The 22550-nt window shown below is 42.6% G+C and overlaps 2 protein-coding genes across 12 annotated transcripts in view; one reads left to right on the top strand and one right to left on the bottom strand.

Annotated features, from left to right (window-relative positions):
- PLA2G7 (phospholipase A2 group VII) overlaps positions 1–2753 on the top strand; it is a 38275-nt gene extending 35522 nt beyond the window's left edge. For all 11 annotated transcript variants that reach the window (XM_086371998.1, XM_086371993.1, XM_086372000.1 and 8 more), the window contains 2 exons: positions 1677–1825; positions 2501–2753. In XM_086371998.1, the coding sequence (XP_086228124.1) occupies positions 1677–1825; positions 2501–2643 (292 nt within the window). In that variant the 3' untranslated portion in view covers positions 2644–2753. The remainder of the gene's footprint in view (positions 1–1676; positions 1826–2500) is intronic.
- Positions 2754–5709: 2956 nt separating this feature from the next.
- TDRD6 (tudor domain containing 6) lies at positions 5710–17270 on the bottom strand. The gene is made up of 4 exons (XM_086371979.1): positions 11064–17270; positions 9890–10014; positions 8789–8878; positions 5710–6274 (listed from the first exon to the last, which is right to left on the bottom strand). The coding sequence occupies exons 1-4, from the start codon at positions 17095–17097 to the stop codon at positions 6245–6247; spliced, it is 6279 nt and encodes a 2092-aa protein (XP_086228105.1). The 5' UTR covers positions 17098–17270; the 3' UTR covers positions 5710–6244.
- Between the last annotated feature and the right edge of the window lie 5280 nt (positions 17271–22550).

The following is a 22550-nucleotide window of genomic DNA, read 5'->3' as shown; positions in this document are numbered from 1 at the left end:
TCTCTCTGCATCCCTCCCACCTGTGGACTACCCCTGTTTCTCCTCCCTTGGGCACCACAACTCCATTCTCTTGCGCTTCTCACATCCTGTAGATGGCTCCCTTCTTTTCTCCTCTACATGCTCCTTCTCTTCAGGCCCTCTCTCCACTGCGGGTGGCATTCAAGGTTCTGCTTTCAGCTGTCTCGTGGCCCTGACTCTGTTTACCTCCTACTTTTGACTCAAAGTTTGGATTGGGATGTGGCAAACACTGAGCAGAGTTCTGGGCTCTAGTTTGAGTAGAGATAACTAAAATAATAGGGGTTTGCTTAAAAGTAGCAAAGTAAAGAGGAAGAATGACATTGGGTGGGGCTGGAAAGGTATTTTTTGTTCTGTTTTTTACATTTTCTTGGCTGCACCACATAACATGCGGGATCTTAGTTCCCAGATCAAACTCACGCCCCTTGCATTGGAAGCAGGGTGCCTTAACCACTGGACCACCAGGGGAGTCCCTGGAACGGGTGTGTTTTAACCTTTAGATATATGTGTCTGGTCACAAATTGGAAAAGTACAGAATTTGTATTCAATGTATTATCAGTGAAATCTATGGAGGAGCTGAGACTGCAAAGTGAGAAAAGAATTGGTCTGAAAATAGAATCTTGAGGATTTAGGGGATGAACCAGTGAAGAACAGAATAGTTCAGGCAGAGGAGGAAAGATGTGATGTCAAGGAAATAAAGCGGGGGGAAAAATGCAAGAAAATCAAATGTCAAATGCCCAGAGATGGTAAAAACTATGCATTAAAAGTGGCTGTTCTATTTGATGTTTGAAAGTTGCTAAGTTGTGTCTGACTCTTTGCAACCCCACGGACTATGCAGTCCATGGAATTCTCCAGGCTGGAATACTGGAGAGGGTATCCTTTCCTTCTCCAGGGGATCTTCCCAGCCCAGGGATTGAACCCAGGTCTCCCGCATTGCAGGCAGATTCTTTACCAGCTGAGCCACAAGTTCATCGATTAGCAATATTTATGAAGTGCTTTGCAGTTTAAATAATACAAGGCAAATTTTTGCTTGTCTTTTAATCTACTTAATCCAAAGCTGAAATACAAAGTGTTTTGCTCAACAGCAAATAGAGATCCAGTTAAGTGTGGTGGTAAGGGGGCAGGATTCTGGCTCTGGGTTTAAAGACCGTCAACATAAAAAGCATTCCATCTACTCAAATCAGAAGTGACCTACAAAGCAGAAATCAACTGTTCTAAAACCAAGATGCCAAGCAAGACAGGAATCTTTGTCTTATTTGTCTGGAGGGAAGGATGCTTACATACTCGTGTGTGCATACTAAGTCGCTGAGTCATGTCTGACTCTTTGCAACCTCATGGACTGTAGCCCACCAGGCTCCTCTCCCCATGGGATTCTCCAGGCAAGAATACTGGAGTGGGTTACCAAGCCCTCCTCCAGGGGATCTTCCAGACCCAGGGCCCAAACCCCCGTCCGTCTCCTGCATTGGCAGGCGGGTTCTTTACCACTAGAACCACCTCTCATACCCCTAAATGAACAGTCTTGTGACCCTTGAGTACATATAGGGAGACCAGATTTACAAGTTTTGTTTCCTTGGTTTTTGGCCAGCATCTTTCCTGCACCTTAACTACAAAAATAATATTGTCTAACAAAGTGATTTGCGGATAACTCCTTTCTCTTTCAGGGGTTCGGTCCATCAGAATTTTGTTGACTTCACTTTTGCCACTAGCAAAATAATTGGCTACCTATTCACACTGAAAGGAGACATCGATTCCAATGTAGCCATCAGCCTTAGCAACAAAGCTTCCTTAGCGTTCTTACAAAAACATTTAGGTAAGATACGGCATCTTCTTTCCCGACATAGACAGGATGATTCTCAGGACAAAACTATCTATCCTAATTCATGTGCATGTGGCTCAGTCATGTCTGACTTTTTGTGACCCTGTGCAGCCTGCCAGGCCCCTCTGTCCATGGCATTCTCCAGGTAAGAATACTGGAGTGGAAGATGCCCTCCTCCAGGGGATCTTCCCAACCCAGAAGACCAAACTTGGGTCTCTTGCATTAGCAGGAGGGTTTTTTTTTTGTTTTTTTTTTACCACTGAGGCACCTGGGAAGCCCTACCTTAGCGTAAGTCCTATTTTAACGGTTCCCAGTTGGTTTACAACGTAACAGTGCAGTCAATTAGTTGGAAAACAATTTGCTGTTTTGCGTACTGTGTCATAGGAAGCAAGCCTGCCTGTTAGAGCTAACAGTATTTCAGTGAAGTGGGGGCGGGGACGGGGTGGGGGGGGCGGCGAGGTAGCGGGCAGGGATTTCCATGCTCAGACAGCACGGGGCCTCAATCCTCTCATTCAGATGTTGCAGCTATCTCGTGCTCACAGAGGGCTTGTCCACTCCTTAATCCTGACGTGGTGTGTGTGGTTTGTGAGGCTAGGATGCCCCCTAGAGGCACTGAGCTGTTTAGTGCTCTCAAAAGTTGAATATGTTTATGACGTTTCTATCTTACAGGACTTCAGAAAGATTTTGATCAGTGGGATTCTTTAGTTGAAGGCGAAGATCACAATCTTATTCCAGGGACCAACATTAACACAACCAACCACCAAGCCACTCTGCAGAACTCCACAGGAATAGAGAGACCAAATTTAGATTAAAAGAGCTTTTTAAAAAGTTTTGTTTACGAACTTGTCTAAAAGTGTGTGTGTGTATGATTTAAATGTATTTTCTCAAATAGCTCATATTAAAAAATGTAGGCTATACCACAGTAGTGACTGAAGCTTGTATTATTTTTTTTCCCTTTAAATTTAGAAAAAGACACCTACATATGAAAATCATAGCAGCCTAAATTTTAATTTTACTAAAGTGATCCTTTTTCACAGTAAAAAAACTGATTTTACATTAGTTCAACAGGCACATATAATAAAACTGGCACAAGGCCACTGGAAATGTGTTACAGTGACCTAACACTCCTAAAAATATAATAAAAACATTTTCTTGCCTCTTTTTTTTTCTGTTATAGGCTACAGAATTGAGTTTTAGCATTATGGTCTGCTATGTAGGATTTGGCAGTGGTTCCATTTGACTCCGGGTCACAGTAAGAAAAAGTAGACCAAGTGGATAATAAAGCCATTGCTTTAACTGTGGAATGAGTGCTAGAGCGCAATTTCAATAAGATGACCACACAGGGATGGACACTGGTGACGAAACAAAGGCAGCAGATTAAAGAAAGCTGGTAATTTGCTTGCATTCACTTTGTTTACCTCAGAGATACTGTGCAAATGAGTGGCCCTCGATTCCAGCCATCACACATAAAGTTACCGATTCACCCATAGGCTGTGAAGGATATAAAGGGAGAGAATATAGGTGTGTGTATGGCTGGTACGTTTTGCTGTCCAGTAGAAATTAACACAGCACTGTACTCCAATAATAATTAATTAAAAACAGGAAAACAGGAAAAGTGAAAAAAAAAAAAGATCAAGATTCAACTTTGAAGAAATTCCAGTTTTGCTAACTTAAAAAGAAAAGGCCATAATTTTCACTGCTTCATGTTCCATGAGTGTTATTTAATGGATCTTTTTAATTTTATATGGAATAATAAAAGGAGAAAAACACAATAAATGGAGGTAAAAAGATCACTGAAAGATTTGCACACTTCCGCCTCTGGGAGTCATGGAAAATATGTTTTGTTTCCCAAGCAGTGTAAACACTTCTGCCACTCACCAGTCAAGTATATTTGGGTCTAAGAATGGTCTTGTTCCTATGAATGCTGCATAATGGATTTTCACGAAAGCCAGTGAGAACAAGGATAATCAGTACTTAGTAAGCAAGCCTGGTTAACTATTCTATGCCTATACCTTTTGCCTTGTTCATAAGTAACTGCATTTTCTGATTTGGCACTCAGGCCTACCTTAATGTTTTAATGTGCAAAATCACTCATTTTGAGAAATATAATTTCTCCTGTAACTGTTCAGAGTAAATATTTTTAAATGAAGAGTTAAAATTTTTTATCATGAAACTGATGGCTTTCTATAAGCTGGCCTTCATACATCTTCTCTGACCTTTGCTCCCAGGAATTAATTCACAACGACAACTCCTACATGAATGAGCCAAATTTGTCTGTTCATTATCCTGGGAACAAGCAATATATTCATCTACTTCAATTACGCTTAATGTAAAATCCTCTCCTTTTTTACTTATTGAAATTTTACCCAACTTTTAAGGTTTTTAATTCTCACTCTTCTCATCAGGCTTTAGAGTTCTCATAACGTTTCATATACATGTTTTTAGAAATGGACAACCATTTCAATAGACCTGATGTTCCATTCAATAGCACCTCTTTAAAATACTGTTTGTGGCACATGCTGATGCGAAAGGATCCAATGAAGTTTAAAAAATATAACCTACCATAGTGCATACTGAGCCTCTTTCAGGGAAAAGAAGGAAATATTTATCAAATGCCTACTCCTTTTCTGGCACATTCAGTTCAGTTCAGTTCAGTCGCTCAGTCGTGTCCGACTCTTTGCGACCCCATGAATCGCAGCACGCCAGGCCTCCCTGTCCATCACCAACTCCCAGAGTTCACTCAGACTCACATCCATCGAGTCGGTGATGCCATCCAGCCATCTCATCCTCTGTCGTCCCCTTCTCCTCCTGCCCCCAATCCCTCCCAGCATCAGAGTCTTTTCCAATGAGTCAACTCTTCCCATGAGGTGGCCAAAGTACTGGAGTTTCAGCTTTAGCATCATTCCCTCCAAAGAAATCCCAGGGCTGATCTCCTTCAGAATGGACTGGTTGGATCTCCTTGCAGTCCAAGGGACTCTCAAGAGTCTTCTCCAACACCACAGTTCAAAAGCATCAACTCTTCGGCGCTCAGCCCTCTTCACAGTCCAACTCTCACATCCATACCTGACCACAGGAAAAACCATAGCCTTGACTAGACGAACCTTTGTTGGCAAAGTAATGTCTCTGCTTTGAATATGCTACCTAGGTTGGTCATAACTTTCCTTCCAAGGAGTAAGCGTCTTCTAATTTCCTGGCTGCAGTCACCATCTGCAGTGATTTTGGAGCCCAAAAAAATAAAGTCTGACATTGTTTCCCCATCTATTTCCCATGGCACATTAAGTTATTTCTTATCTTAAAAACACTGCAAGAAAAGTTTTATTATCCCCATTTTACAGCTAAGGAAGATCAAGGCTGAACAATAATATAATAACCTGCCCAGGTCACATATCTAGTAAGCCGCGTACAGGTAAGATCGATTTCCTAATGTTAGGGTCTGTTTGTGTGCTGCCACCTATGCAAAGCCTTGTTTTAAAAGCGTGGGCTTTGAAGTTAGATGGGTCTAGGTTTGCTCAAGCCTCTGAGATTTGCTAGCTCTTTGACAGGCAAATTATTTATCTTCTCTGAAAAGCTTCAACTTTCTCACCTATAAAATATGGGTAATATTAATATGCACCTCAGAATCCAGGATTACATGAAAAAAAGTGCATTGGAAGGACAATGAGGGACTAACAGGAAAGCTACCATTTACTATTACTATGTATCCCCAGTTGTAGAATTGTGGTTTGTTCCATGACCACAGACTTCCTTTTTTTTTTTCCTTCTTTGTACCTTAGGTCCTCAGGAATTGAACCCCTGCCCCCTGCAGTGGAAACTCAGAGTCGTAACCACTGAACTGCCAAGGAAGTCCCAGATGTTTTCTTTTTAATGAAATGAAATTATACTTTTAAGGACAAACTTTATTCAAATTTTGTGTCATATTAGTATACTTCTAAATTCAAACAGAGTATTAGTCAAAACTAGAACAGCAAAGCTTCAGAAACAAAACAAAAATTTTGAAGGAGTTACTGCTAACAAAGCCATCCCCCCAAGCAGCATCATATATTATGCTTGTCAGAAACCTATAATTTTCTATCTTAAACTATTATTCAGAAGAAACCAAAATATTCCTTTTTTTGCAATGTGAGTAATGTGTTAGCAAACTGTTTAGCCAGATAAATCCTCCCAACTGATTAGAAAGATGACACATTTAAACGGAGAGGAAACATCTCAACTCAATATATACAGAAACAGCACTATAAATACACCACACAGGGAGTCTGAGATCTGTTTTGTTTTCAACACAAAGTTTTCAAAAATGACAATATCTTGTATTTACACGCTCTCAATTTTCTCAAATATTTTTGTTGGTCTGGTTGAGATGGCACTTATTTCAGAGCAGCTTTGAACTGACTGACCACACTTACAGATCCACAGTTAAATCTGTATCATCTCCAGGCCTCTTTTCTGAAACAAAAAGAGAAAAACCTCAGGTTGAGGAAGAAATGTATAAATAAGAAAAAAAATGGGGAGGGGGGCGCGGTGTAGGGGGGACTGTGTTGTGGCTTACAGAATCTTAGTTCCCTGACCAAAGATTGAACCCATGTCCCCTGCAGTGGACACATGGAGTCCTAACCTCTGAACCACCAGGGAGTGCCCAAGAAGATTATTTACGTGGGTGCTACCATGACAAAATTCATGTCCTGTAAAAATGGGGAGAGGGAAAAGATGTGTATTCTAATTACTACAGGGAATTATTCCTACAGATATGATTTTTAAAAAAATATTTTAGTCCTCACACTGTATCTATTATCATACAAAGTTTCTCCTAAAGATTATGAAATTGGCATATTTTATATTTTACTAGGATGATGTTCGGAGAAGGCAATGGCAACCCACTCCAGTACTCTTGCCTGGAAAATCCCATGGATGGAGGACCCCGGTGGGCTGCAGTCCATGGGGTAGCTAAGAGTCGGACACGACCAAGCAACTTCAGTTTCACTTTTCACTTTCATGCACTGGAGAAGGAAATGGCAACCCACTCCAGTGTTCTTGCCTGGAGAATCCCAAGGACAGCGGAGCCTGGTGGGCTGCCATCTATGGGGTCGCACAGAGTTGGATATGACTGAAGCAACTTAGCAGCAGCAGCAGGATGATGTTGGCAAATAGTTCTTTGTTCTCTTTCATTGGTGCATACTTTCACATAACACTAAAGTCATCAAGAGCTGATTTCATTCTCCACATGCCTCAATATTGAGAGTCCCTTGGACTGCAAGGAGATCCAACCAGTCCATCCTAAAGGAGATCAGTCCTGGGTGTTCATTGGAAGGACTGATGCTGAAGCTGAAACTCCAATACTTTGGCCACCTGATGCGAAGAGCTGACTCATTTGAAAAGGCCCTGATGCTGGGAAAGATTGAGGGCAGGAGGAGAAGGGGACGACAGAGGATGAGATGGTTGGATGGCATCACCGACTCGATGGACATGGGTTTGGGTGAACTCCGGGAGCTGGTGATGGACAGGGAGGCCTGGCGTGCTGCAGTTCATGGGGTTGCAAAGAGTCGGACACAACTGAGCGACTAAACTGAACTGAACTGATGCCTCAATTCTAAGAACCAGTGTGTTTCTTATGAACAAGACCATGCATTAACCAGGAACATCCAACAAACTGAATCACCATATAAACTAAAAAATCTCCAAAGAAATTCCAAGAGATTATTTAACAAAGATCACTTGAATGTCTGTATCTGATTAAGTAGATGCAAACCCTGACATGACCAGATATTGGAACTATCCAATACAGATTTTGAAGCAAGAAGTTCAACAAACTCCAAACAGGATAAACTCAAGTATCTAGACATAGCCCGGGAAATCACCTATCATATAATCTTAACTGAAAAACACAATTTATGTGTGTATGTACGATGAAATCAACCATGTTCAAAATATATTGCTGATATGTTTATATCCCATATAAACAAAAATTATTAAAATCAAACTGATTAATCTGTCTTTGGATGGATGTATTATAGGTGATTGCTACTTTCTCCTTTTTAACTTTACCATTTTCTCAGATTTTCTGCATCAAATGTATTTTATCAAGGTCAGAAACAACAAACAATTTCTTTTTTTTAATCCCAAAATGAAAATCAAGGAGGAAAACATTAATAAATAGTTTTCCCAAAAAGATACAGGGCATAAAATCCAGAAGCATTGATTGTGTTGTTGCTGTTTTCCATTGCTGTTATCACAAGTGTTTTTCCTTCCATTATTCCTAAACACAAATGCTTAGAAAACAGTTCAAGTTGAAACAGAGCAGGACTCTATGGTCCATGCCCCACTGTGTCCTCAGCCTGCCTTTTGTCTGAAAATCAATTTAATCAGAAAAGTGAGACAATTCAGAAGCAAGGGAAAACAGTCAAAGGAGACCAAATAATAACAATGCAGTCATTAAGCATAGTCAAGGACCTTCTCAAGGGCTGTAGATAATATGCTGAGCCATATCCTGTGAGCTGTCTTGCAGATATTAAAATACCAGATAGAGAAATTAACTACATGATGATCAGACTTTAGCCATGACATAACCTGACATAATTGGCCTTAAAGAAATGGAAACAAACTGGCCCTGGAACTGAAGATCAACTACCTAAAACAACCAAGATGACTCTGGTCAGACCACTGATGACCAGTTTCAGGATGACTGCCAGAGATGACTGTGTTGTTTCTACAGGTAGTGCCCTCCTTCTGTCTATAAAAGCTCTTGCCTACTGACAGTGGGGGGAGCCTTTGGACAGACGTCCGCCCTGCCCTCATCCCAACCCAGATGCCAGCATCTGAAATAAAGCAAACTTTCCTTTCCACTAACCTGGCCTCTTTAATGGTTTCTAAGCGGTGAGCCACGGGACCTGCACCTTTCAGTAACAAGGTTACCTTTCAAAATGAACAACAGCCTTACTAATTACTGCTTAAATATACTCATACCTCAGATGGACTCTTATCCAATTTGGGTATACCATTCCAGACATTCTCAGGGTTTACTACCTCCTCTATGCCATTTGAAAGGTCCAAAACCTGCAAGAGAGAAAGAGTAATAAAAACTGGTAATTCCAAACACTGTCACTGATTTATGTTAGTTACACAGTGTCCTTTATCAAATGAAATACTTTAAAAGGCAGTCACAATGATTTTGTTAAACTTTAACATTGCATTTCAACTCAATGGTACATCAGTCCCAAAAAACATATTGAGTATCTATGCCTAGACATCAAAGATGGATGTTCTCAAATTCTCATGGTATAAGTCTGCACATTGCTAATCCTTCCCCCTAGAAATTCTTCATTAGCCAAGCCAGCAAGGGAAAAGTCCAGGGATCAATATTTAGGAAATGTGGCAAAGGATTCTGACACAGGTGGTTTTTCAAACCACAGGAGAAACACCATTTACTGAAGGTTTCAAGGAGATTTTACACAAGGGAATAATAGTCAGATTCTCATTTGACAAACACCACACTGGCAATGTGGAGAAGCAACGGATGGAAGACGAGAGGTAAACCAATTGAAGGTTATTAGAGGAAGCTAGTCGGGGTTGGTTCCCTGGTAGCTCAGACGGTTAGGACTCTGCCTGCAGTGCAGGAGACCCGGGTTTGATCCTTGAGTTGGGAAGATCCCCTGGAGAAGGGAATGGCTATCCACTCCAGTTTCTTGTCTGGAGAATTCCATGGACAGAAGAGCCTGGCAGGCTACATGGGATTGCAAAGAATTGGACAAGACTAAGTAACTAACACCAACAGTTGTGAAATGAGAAACTTAACCAAAATAGTGGCATTAATAAAAACAGTTTTAACTGAGATAAGTGGAAAGTATGGAACTCAGTGACTGATAGGATTCCAGGGAGACGAAAGAGCCCTGAATGTTTAAATATAAACTTTTAAAATGGTTTTTGCATTGGATCAATTATCAGAGAGAATGAGCAGGTAACTAATCTGTTCAATGGGATTTTCTAATCTGGTAAAGTTTGGTAAAATTTCCTTAACAATCTGCAAGTACATTTTGAGACAAAGTACTTCACTGCAATTTTACATACCTTTGTGCCCTCTTCAGCTATTTCCAAAATCTCACATTTAGACCACGTGTTTCTGAGACTTGACCACACAACACATTTGGATCCGACAGTAAATCCTTTCAGAGTGTACGTGTTCTCTGGTTGAGCTACCAGATTGAATACAGCAAGAGTCAAAGCATGTCTCTTAATTTCTTAATGTTAGACATGCAAGCAAAGCATTTCCCTACGATGCATTTACTACTCCCATATCATTGGTATCATGGCACAGTACAACGTGTTCTGTCTCCCTAAATAACATGATCTCTATTTAGTTTTTAAAACTGTGTGTATGTGGACACAGGGAAAGGGTGAGACACAGATGAAGGAAGTATACGCACCATCACAGCACTCACAGTGGCCATTTCTTGGTGGTGGAATTATGATGATTTTCATTCTCCTTAGTCTACTGTTCTATTTCGTACAGTGTAATAATATTGTAATTATGCAACAATCGAGTAAATAAAATTGACATTTAAAAGTCTAACATTGATTTTTTTAAAAAACCTAAAAGATAAGCCATTTTGTGTAACTTTCAAATCTTATTACGTAGGCAAGAAAAGAGCAGCAAAAATAATTTATAAAAAACGTATAAAAAAGGTAATGGTAATAAGTGTTCTCCAATATTTACTTGTGGCTGTTAACTTTCTTGATTAATATAGGCTCCCTAACTCTATTGTTTTAAGTGTTTCAAATGAACAGCAAAGTATATGTACGAAGAAAACCAGTTGTTTTAAAACTCTGCTAAAATGATCCCCAATGTAAATTCATGCCTACAATAAGCTTGGCAAAGGAGCACTACATATTTTTAAAAACTGACCAAAAAACGTAATGTCTTGATCTAGAGATGATTTGTTTACATTTGAAATGGGACTACTTTTTAGAGACACAGATTTTAAGCATTCTATTTTTAAAAGCAAAAATAATTCAGCATTTTACACAGCATATAAAGTATTATTTCACATTAATTTCATCACTTAATTTCTTCATGTTTAAAATACCCTTCATAAAAATCCAAATCTAATTCTCTTTTCAGGTTTTCAACTCCCCTCAAATTATTTTTTTAATTCAGTAAGAATTATTCTCTTCTTTTTAAGATAAGTAACTGTTTTTCCCTAAGCTAAATAAAAGTGAACGGGGGGTCAAAAACTGCACATACCTGGGATATGATCTGGTAAGGTGTAATTGTGTTTCCTTGCATCTTTGTATTCTTCTTCAGAAAACAGAGAGGTCAATGGTGGCATGGCATCTCTACTTGTACATTCTGTAAATTCTTCTTTAAAGATACTCATTTCACTCTGCATCTTGGCATCGCAAGTCTGTCTGCGCAGGCGCAGCCTCCGCTCCTCATCAAAGCTTTCCGCACAACTGGATCCTCTTATGTCTTCAGTGCACAGGGCTTCTTGGGCTTTCTGACTAGCTGTTAAAGACAAAGGGTTTATTCTGTCCTCCAGACACAGCTGGGCTGTAGGCAGTTCTAGTTCAGGCTGTTTCTCGTCTTCACAGTTGAGGGGCAGCTGCCCTGGCAATGGTGGCAGGGTGACCTCTGGGTCACAGCCTTGGGGAAGAGTCATGGTTGGAGGCACCAGGTCCAGATCTTCTTTCTCCTCATCCCCGACCAGGGAATGCTGCAACTCAATGGATTCCAGCTCCAGGAATTCTTTGGACTCATCGTCAGGAGAAAGTGGTACCTCGAGAGAATTCAGTTCCAGGACCTCCTTTGCCTCGGTGGCATGTGGTAAGAATGTGTTAAATCCTGGCATTGGGTACTTATCATCAAACTTTGTTTTGTCACCCAATAGGCCCTTGACTTTTTCTTCCAGCAACTCGGTGCCAATCTTATTTTTGCCTGGGTTTTCAAAAGCTTCAAAAATGTTATCAGTTTTGGGGTCATAGAATTTACCTGGTTGTGTTTCAAGGATGTTTAAGTCTTTGTTGAGTCTTTGCAAGAGCTCAGCTGTCTGGGATTCAACATGGAGTATTCTCTCTCGTCCAGTTTTACTGCTTGATTTCTTAAGTCCAACATCGGGACTGGGGACCCCGAGAGCTCCCTTTACTTCTGCATCATTTTTTTCATACCTCAGATCACTGCTACGCATATCAATCTTAGAATATTTCTTCATTTTCTCACTAATGCTTTCACCTTTGCTTTTCAAGTCAACGACGGCTAAAGGGATATCACAAACGTCCCTTTTGATGTCTAATATTGTTATCTCCAACACATCTTCTGTGACTATTTCGTAAAAGTAGTCACATCCCTCACGAGGGCATGCGCCCTGTGAAATATTAAATCCTGAGAGGCAACATGGAAAGGCTTGCATGGGCACAGCCAAAAGCTCAGAAGGGATGTTCCAGAGTGCTTTCGGGTCCACGGAGTCTACAATGTTTCCAAAGTCCACAAGCCTGATGGACACAAGATAATCTTCACAAATACTGGTGACAAGGGCCCTATAATAATGCCCATCTTCTCTGTATCTCACTATGCAAGGATCTCCAATACGAGGGCAGTGGATACGACTTCTCCAATCTGTCACCTGCTCTCCCACAGTCTGTACTTCCACTTCTAAATGCTGAAGTTTCTTGGTATCTGCAAACTGACACCAAAAATATTCAGGTCCGTCGATCACTGTGGCATAAGCTCTTATAGTCTTCATCTTTGGATTATACCAGTTAAGAAACATAGAAGTATCTACGTCTGTTTTGCTGACCAATGTGGAACAGGCCCCTTGAACTATTTGCGTAGAAAATCCTAGTTGAGATTTTTCACTGAATGTATATCTGCTCACCATATCTTCGGCTATGATCCCATGTTCATCAGCAAGAGTAACTTCCCATTTGTCTTGAAACTGAACAAATTCGCATCTTATTTGAGTCTCATTTGTCCTTTGGGAAAAGTAATGCATCACTTCCTTATGGTTTAAAATCCCAGGAACCCCACATCCCTTTAAGGAACAGGGAATGCACAGTCCTGGTAACAGCACGTTAACACGGTCAAGTTTGCCTATTTTGTTTGTGTGAACCACAGAGACATTGCCATAATCTATAAACTGCACAGAGAGAAGGTCATTGAGTTGTGGTTCCTTGACCACAGCACGATACCATAAATTGTCTTCTGGGAAAACAGCACATATTACATCTCCTCTTTGCAAAGGTGGACCTGCATAATATTCAGGCCTTGTTCTAGTATCATTTAACCTCTCTGAAAGATGATCAATTTCAGCCTCATCTTCTGTTAGTTGAACGTAAAAGTCTGAAAGGTCATTTATATGAGAAACATACACAGTTGTTTTAAATCCAGGCATTATGGCCTTCTTAGGGAACTCAGAAATTTTTAGAGGCAAACCTTTGTCACATGAATCTCTTAGTTTTCTCTCTGAAAGAAAGGCTTCTAGTTTTGTGGCTTTCAAAGAGGGCTCCGCTGAACTTTCTAATTTCTTGTCTGTTGTTAATGGAGACACTTGATTATTTTTATTTCCCACAGAGTCCTGGTGCGGAGTGACTAAGTTTGTCTTTGTTGAACTCTGTAAAAATTTGAGTTCCCTACATGCTGAGCTGATCTTAGGTTTGTATGATTCTCCTAAGAGTGCCATACCATCTGGTTTGTTCTCTGATTTACTTAAATACTCTGTAGGTGACAACTTCACATCTTCCTTTTTCACTTCAAGAGTTTCAGTTGTAGAGAGGAGTGCTTTGCTTTTTTTTCTCCTTGTCCCACCTCTGTAACCCCGGAGCCCTAACTTCTCGTTAATATTAGCATTAATTTGAATGCTATCATTGTATAGTTCAATAATCAGTCTTCCATCTGGATCTTTTGCTACGACCAGAGCCTTCAATGACTTATCTGAAACAGTCTCCCGAAACCACGCTGTAACTTCTTCCGGTATATGATCAGGAATATCAGATAACGAACATTTAATGGCTTGCATGGGCCAAAGTAAGACATCATGTGCATCGCTAGGCACTGGGCACAGATCATCACTTGTTACCACACAAATGTTCCCAAAATCAACAAAGAATACTTTATTTGGTTCTTTTTCTATGATTACCCCCCTACACCAGTTTCCGTCAGTATACTTGGCAAGGCACAATGTGCCGGGGACCAAGGGAGATGTTCTTAAATGCAGCAAAACTTGACTTAATTGTGTAATATGATGGGACAGCTGTTCTAAAATACTTGCATTTCTTCCCAGTTGGCAATAAAATGCCCAAGGGTCATCAACATGTGTTATGTACACTGATTCTTCACTTCCAATTTTCATGTCATGTGTAGAATAGAAGTAAGAATGGAGCTTAACAGAGAACTCTAGAGGTTTCTGAAATTTTACTGGTCTCGCAAGTCTCTTTTGTATCAAAAAGTGGCACACACTCTGGAAAGGTGTTAGCAGATCCACCACATTAAACAGTTCATCATGAATGGAAGCCAGAGCAAATATTGTGCACTTTAATTCAAGACTGTTTTCCTGTGCATTATCTATAAATTCAATAAAAGCTTGGATTGCCTTTTCATCCCAAAGAAAAGGATTTTGTCCCATTGGCTGAATTAAATTATAAAGGCTGCACCTAAAAGCCTGAACCTTAGCCATCAGAAACTCTTCAGTAATTGAATAAATATTCTTCACAGATACCATTTCTTTGTCCCCATAATCTACAAATATGATGTTGACATACTCTGAAGACTGTGCCCCGGTAATTAGAGCTCTGGACCATTTTCCATCTGCTGTTCGTTTTGCCAAACAAGCAGGAGTAGTTCCCTGGTGGGGAGGAGCTGTGTTGTTGCAATAGTCCTGAATACTACACATGAGTGCTTTAAATCTTTGTGTGTTCCTGGTCAGCTGACACCAAAAATAGCCGGGATTTTCAACGCAAGATACTCTGACTTCCACTGTAGTTCCAACTTGTAGCTCTCCTTTACAAGAAGAGCCCGGCTCAATTCCCAAGAAATTCTGTACCAGAGGAGAATAAACAGACACTCTTTTCTCATTGTCTTGCACAAGTCCAGCTGAAACGTTTGTCGTAACTGCTGTGTCAGTCACTACTTCTGGAACAGCTGTAGTTTTACCATCTCTCATGGCTTTTTGTTCTTCCTTCTTGGCAGAAGATATTCTGTTACCGTCTATGGTAAAATGGTTTGAAACATGCCCTGGAGAGTGGACACTTACGGAAAGACTGTCCTGTGTTTCAAATTCCTGGTACTTGGCAAATCCAGCTTGAGCCATCACCTTACTAATGTTTTCCTCCCCCGTTCTTGATTCATCAAGAATCTCAATAATATACTGATTATCCTGCTTATCAAGGACATGGATAACTAACTCTTTGTGGAGCACAGTCTTTTTAAAAAAGGAAATTGCCTCTTGGCTCCAGTTTTCTTCCAAAGGCCAAATATCAGCCAGGGTGCACTGCAGGGCCAATATTGGTAGCCGCCTGAACTGAGGGAGTAGCATCCTCACGTCATACCGGTCCACGTTTTCCGAATTGCCCCGGTCAACTAAGAACACATCCACATTCTGGTCCTCTAATCGGGTGACCATAGCCCGGAAATAGCCATTTTCTTTCCATTTGACACAGCAAAGATCATCGGCTTCAGGTTTCAAGATGACACCATCCAGCTTACTGGCGGAGGCATAGAAACTGCACATTTTCTTCATCAGTTTGCTGAAGGTGCCATTGTGTTTCCTCAACCTAATCCAAAACTCAGAAGGATTTTTCACAAACTCCACCTGGGCATCATAGAAGGTGTTCATCTTTAACTTGATAGATGGTAAGGTGGGGAGTGAAATCTCTTCATCCATTTCTTCCGCAGAAGATTGACACTGAAAAGCTGTTTCCGGTTCTTCCTCCTCTTCCTCTTCTTCTCTGCCCTGGCTCTGAAGGAACTGGTCAGCCAAGCAACAGGACTGTACTCCGAACACACAGTTAAGATTAATCCCATCTTCGCCATATAAGGTGACGTAATACACATGCTCGAAGGAACAATAAAATTCAATCTTTGCGTTCACTGCCTGGCCCAGAATCAGTGCCTTCAGGTCACCGACCTGTGACCGAGACCAACCTCTCCCACCATCCCAGAGTCCGTACAGTGCGCAAGGGTAGGTCACCACGGGCATCCGAAAATATTCAGGCAGCAAGTAGCGGAGGCTACTACAACTCACTAACTCCTTCCTTCCATAGTCGACGTGAAGCACCTGGGCACAGCGCTGGGGCCGGAAAGTCTCAAGCAAGAGCGCCCTGTACCAAAGTCCATCCAACCCGCAGGATGCGCAAGGAGAGCCCGGCTTGTCTGGGCTCTCCTCTCTCTCCTCCCAGGGGGCACTAGTAGAGTGCTCGTCCCCAGTCCCCGGGGAACCCCGGTATACCTGAGCCATGCTCTCGGAGAGGCGGTGGATCTCCTGAGAGAGGCTGCGGAGCTGGCAGTGAATGCGGTGGGGATGGCACACCTGGGTAACCACCATGGGCTCCGTCACGCCCAGCTGCAGCTGAGGGTAGAAGTAATCCAGGCCAGGCTGCTCCTGCTTAGGGGGAACTCGCGGGACCACGACAGGCGTGGAGGCCGAGAGGTAGCGCTTTAGCAGGGAGCGGAAGACACTGTCGGGCACCTGCCGGGCCAGGCCGAGCTCCTGCATCTGCTGGGACAGCTCGGGCACCTCCAGGAGGACCAGGCGGTGGAGCAGCAGCACGTCCAGGACGCGCCCGTGCACTTCCTTGCCCTGCAAGTGGCTAAGGAAGTCCACGGCCCTGGCCGCCCAGTGCTGGGGCTCTCCCCCGCCCGCGCCGCCGCCGCCCGCCGGCACCAGGCCGGCCAGCACGCAGCCCAGCACCTCCGACGGCAGGTGGAAGAACTCGCTGCGCCCGGGAGCCAGCGAGCCCGCCCCGGCCGCGATGGTGCAGCCCTCGTCCAGCAGGAAGACGCGGCTCTCCTGCGCCTGCCTGCTGACCACGCGGCCGCGGTGCCACAGCCTCCCCACCTGCACCAGGCACAACTCGCCAGGCAAGGCCGAGGCACCGCCCAGCATCCAAGGGCCGCGCGCAGCCGCCGCCGCTTCCTGGATCTCCCTGCTCAGCCGCACGTACTCGTCCCGCCGCTCTCCCAGCAGCCCCCACAGCTGCACGGGAATCACCTCGGGCTGCACGTCCACGAAGGACACCCGCAGCACCAGCGAGGCCCCCGGCGTCGGCAGCCCGGGCGTCGAACACATCTCCGCCGCGCAGCCCGGCCCGGCCAGCGAAACCCCGGGGCTGCTAGGAGGAGAGCCCAGCAGACGCGGGCTCGCCCGACACACGGACAGGGAAGGATACCCGGCCTGGCGCCCACGCCGCAACGCCGCCGCCGTCGCCTCACCTGCTCGCGCCGACTGGTAAGACCCGACGGCCGGCCCAACCGCTCAGGGTCGCGCCGCCGCGCAGGCATTTGCAGCGCGAGGCCCCTTGGCTTCCGGCCGCGGGCCGCCGGCGGGTCTGCGTGGGCGGGCGGGGCGGAGCCGGGCCCCCCGGGGGGCGGCGGGATCGCAGGCTCGGGGTGCAGAAGGGGCCTCGGGGAGCCCAGATGCCCGTCGCTGCTCCGAGCCCCTTCGAGTTGCTTCGGCCCGGTCCGGGGCCTGGCGAGGCCCAGACCACGCAGGGACCTCCTTCTGGGCCATCTGACCGAGACAGACGGAGCCCGGCGAGCCCTGCACGGTGCGAGCCATTGAAGAACCGCGAAGGAGAAAGGGAGGCGCGAATGGTACGTTCGGGGCGTTGGGCCAGAACTCTCAGAGACCCGGAGCGGACCGTGCGGTGGCGCTGGCGTCCCCGGGGCGGACATTGGCTGTGCGCTCTCAACGACGTAGCCGCGGAGCCTGTTGCTGATAATCTCGTCTATGAACTTGTTGGATCACCTGGATAGAGTTATGATGAGGGTTACATAGATTGTTAAATGCTTCTTTCCCCACGATTACCCCGTGTATTTCTTTGCTGTTTTGTCTGCCCACTTTGCAGGCGTTTGGTCTCCATTTACGCACGGAGCTACTGTAGAACCAGACATCCATACACACTTGTAAAACTGGTAAAAATCTGAATTTGTGGGTTATTCCAATGTCATTTTGCTGGTTTTGATTGTGTACTACAGTTGTTCAAGATTTGGGTAGGACTGGGTGAAAAGTGAATGGAAATTTCCTGGACATTTTTTGCAGCTTTGAAATTAGGTAGTGCTACCCTTTCAGCTTTATTCTTTTTCTTCAAAATGGTTTTGGCTATCTAAGGTCTTTGCTTTTTCCAATGTATTTGATTAGGTTGGCCAAAAAATTCATTCAGGTTTTTCCATATATTACAGAAAAGCTGTAACAAACTTTTTGGCTAAATCAATGGAATACACTTGTCATTTCTGGGGGAAAATAATCTTGAGATTTTTTTTATTAGGATTGCATTGAAGATAGTGATCAGTATGAGAAATTACATCTGAGCAATATTGAGTTTTCCGGTCCATGGACATGGTTTCTTTCTCTGTTAATTGAAGTATTCTTTACTTTGTCTCAGCACTGTTTTATAATTTTCAGTGAACAAGTCTTGCATGTAATCTGTTAGATTTATACCTAAGTTTTACATTTTTTTTATGTTATTGTAAATGATATTGACAAAAAAAAATTTAGCTTCCAATTTTTCACTGTTAGTAAATAGCACTATATTTATAGTTTTGTGACTCCCAGGTAAAGAATCCACCTGCCAATGTAGGAGATTCAAGTTTGATCCCTGGGTCAGGAAGATACCCTGGAAGAGGAAATGTCCACCCATTCCAGCATTCTTGTCTGGAAAATTCCATGGACAAAGGAACCTGGCAGGCTACAGTCCATGGGGTCACAGAGTCAGACACGACTGATTGAGCACACACATGCACGCACATATATTGACCTTATATCTTGTGATTTTCGAAAACTCACTTATTCTAGTAGCTTTTTTTTATATACAGATTTCTTGGGAATGTGCACAATTCTACACAATTATATGGCTATATAATAAATGCAGTTTTATCTCCCTAATTTTTATACTCTTTCTCTCTTTCTCTTACCTTATTATAATAACTAAGATATCCAGTACAGTTTTGACTAGACATGGTGAGAATTGATATTTTTTCTTATTCCTGATTTAGGGAGAAAGCCTCTCTTTTTTACCAGTGTGATATTAGCTGTAGGTTTCACTTAGATCCTTTTCATCAAGTTGAGGAAGTTCATTCTGCTCCTAGATTGTTGAGAGCTCTTATCATGAAAGGTTATTGAGTTTTATCAAATACCATTTCACATTCTATTGATATAAATTGTCTGTAAGTTGAATTATATTTATTGATTTTTGAATGTTGAACCAACCTTGTATTCTTGGGATAAATCCCATGTGGGGCTGATGTAGTATCCTTTTTATAATGCTGCATTGAATCTGATAGTATCTTTCACCCCTATATTCATTTTAAAACTTTTTTCAGATGGGTTTTTTTTCTGTTGCAGTAAAATATCCATAATACAAAACTTACATTTTAATCATTTGTAAATGTTCATTTACATTAATTATATTCACATTGTTGTGCAGCAGTCACCTCTGTCCATCTCCAGAGCTTTTCATCATTCCAGACTGAAACACTGTGCTAATTAAATACTGACTTCTGATTCTCCCTCATTCCAGCTCTAGTAACCACTAATCTACAATTTGTTTCTATGAATTTGATTACTCTAGGTATCGCATACAAGTAGAATCATATACTATATGCCCATTTGTGTCTGGCTTATTTCATTCAGTTTCAAGATTTATCCATGTCATAAGATGTCTCAAAATTTCCTTATTTTAAAGCTGATTAATATCTCATTGTATGTACATACGCATTTTGTTTATCCATTCATTCATCTGTCAGTGGACATTTAGATTGTTTCCACCTTTTGGTTATGTGAAAATGCTACTGTGAACATTGGTATATAAATATTTGTTCAAGTCCCTGCTGTCAATCTGTGAGTTATACCTAGAAGTGGAATTGTTGAGTGAAAAAGTTGGCTTAAAGCTCAACATTCAGAAAACGAAGATCATGGCATCCGGTCCCATCACTTCATGGGAAACAGATGGGGAAACAGTGGAAACAGTGTCAGACTTTATTTTTCTGGGCTCCAAAATCACTGCAGATGGTGACTGCAGCCATGAAATTAAAAGACGCTTACTCCTTGGAAGGAAAGTTATGACCAACCTAGATAGCATATTCAAAAGCAGAGACATTACTTTGCCAACAAAGGTTTACCTAGTAAAGGCTATGGTTTTTCCTGTGGTCATGTATGGATGTGAGAGTTGGACTGTGAAGAAGGCTGAGCACCAAAGAATTGATGCTTTTGAACTGTGGTGTTGGAGAAGACTCTTGAGAGTCCCTTGGACTGCAAGGAGATCCAACCAGTCCATTCTGAAGGAGATCAGCCCTGGGATTTCTTTGGAAGGAATGATGCTAAAGCTGAAACTCCAGTACTTTGGCCACCTCATGCGAAGAGTTGACTCATTGGAAAAACACTCTGATGCTGGGAGGGATTGGGGGCAGGAGGAGAAGGGGACGACAGAGGATGAGATGGCTGGATGGCATCACTGACTCGATGGACGTGAGTCTGAGTGAACTCCGGGAGTTGGAGATAGACAGGGAGGCCTGGTGTGCTGCGATTCATGGGGTCGCAAAGAGTTGGACATGACTGAGTGACTGATCTGATCTGATCTGATGATAATTCTGTGTTTAATTTTTGAGGCAACCCCACATGATTTTGTATAGCACTTGCATCATTTTCTATTTTCTCTAGCAATGCACAAGGGTTCCAGTTTCTCCACATCTTTATCAACTCTTAGTGTTTTGTTTTTTAAAAATTGCCATCCTAATGGGTGTAAAGTGGTGCTCATGGATTTTTTCGTGTCTATGTATATAAGAGAAATTGGTCTGTAGTTTCCTTTTTATAAATGGATTTAAGTATTTTGGGCAGTATCTTATGTGTTTTGGACAGTATTTAAGTTATTTTGGACAGGAAGTAAACAAATGAGAAGTCAAGGATGTCCTGAAGGTTTCCTGGTTGTAGTACAAGATGTGTAGTGCAACAGAGACTCTTGAAGAAGAGTAGATTGTAAAGGGCAGGGAGAAAGGATTGGAACAAAAAATACTGATTTAATTATTGTGAATTTTGAGCTCACAAGGACTATGGGCCATCCTGGTAGAGATATAAAGGAAGACGTTGAGAAAAAATAAGTAAAGCTGGAGGAAGGAGTAAGGACCAAGGAACACAAATAAAGGTAACTTCTATTCTGGGAGATAGTGAAGGACAGAGAAGCCTGGCGTGCTGCAGTTCATGGGGCCACAAAGAGACACAACCAAGCGACTAAAGAGTAACAACTATCTGCTAAGTCACTTCAGTCGTGTCCGACTCTGTGCAACCCCATAGATGGCAGCCCACCAGGCTCCTCTGTCCTTGGGATTCTCCAGGCAAGAACACTGGAGTGGGTTGCCATTTCCTTCTCCAATGCATGAAAGTGAAAAGTGAAGGTTAAGTCGCTCACTCATTTCCAACTCTTAGCGACCCCATGGACTGAAGCCTACCAGGCTCCTCCGCCCATGGGATTTTCCAGGCAAGAGTATCAGAGTGGAGTGCCATTGCCTTCTCCGAACAACTGTCTACTGAGCGCCAATTACTCTAGTGTTTAGGAATTACCAGTCCAAGTGTAGTAGATGAAGTCACAGAAATGTACAGGTCCTCCGAGAGACAGAAGGCCAGGAACAGAACACTGAAGAACAAAAATTTAAAGATGTGACAGCAAAGAAACAGTCAATACTGATCAGTTCAGTCACTCAGTTGTGTCTGACTCTTTGTGACCTGAGGGACTGCAGCATGCCAGGCTTTCCTGTCCATCACCAACTCCTGACACTTGCTCAAACTCATGTTTGAGTCAGTGATGCCATCCAACTGTCTCACTGTGTCGTCTTCTTCTCCTCCCACCTTCAGTCTTTCCCAGCATCAGGGTCTTTTCCAATGAGTCAGTTCTTCACATCAGGTGGCCAAAGTATTGGAGCTTCAGCTTCAGCATCAGTCCTTCCAATGAATATTTAGGACTGATTTCCTTTAGGATGGGCTGGTTGGATCTCTTGCAGTCCAAGGGACTCTCAAGAGTCTTCTCCAACACCACAGTTTAAAAGCATCAGTTCTTCAGTGCTCAGCTCTTTATGGTCCAACTCTCACATCCATACATGACTACTGAAAAAACTATAGCTTTGACTAGATGGACCTTTATTGGCAAAGTAATGTCTCTCCTTTTTAATATGCTGTCTAGGTTTGTCATAGCTTTTCTTCCAAGGAGCAAGTGTCTTTTAATTTCATGGGTGCAGTCACCATCTGCAGTGATTTTGGAGCCCAAGAAAATAAAGACTGTCAAGAAGTGATGGGACCAGATGCCATGATCTTAGTTTTCTGAATGTTTTAGTTTTAAGCAACAAGGTATAAGTGTTCTTTTTGCTAATATAAACATTTCAAATCTGACATTCTAAATTAAGCTACTTTCTGTTTTAATTCTGAAAAGTAAAGATAAAGCTTTAAAAATTGTCTCTAAATGTGTTATCATTTTAAATTCAAAGATGCACCAGGATGAAATCACACGAGGACAAAACAAAGCCCTTGACAACCCA

Source organism: Bos grunniens, chromosome 23 (genome assembly GCF_055505025.1).
Source record: "Bos grunniens cultivar Pamir isolate PY7600 chromosome 23, Bosgru_T2T1.0, whole genome shotgun sequence".
Taxonomy (NCBI): domain Eukaryota; kingdom Metazoa; phylum Chordata; class Mammalia; order Artiodactyla; family Bovidae; genus Bos; species Bos grunniens.
The sequence above is the reverse complement of the archived record's forward strand: the minus strand, read 5'-3'. Positions and strand labels throughout refer to the sequence as shown.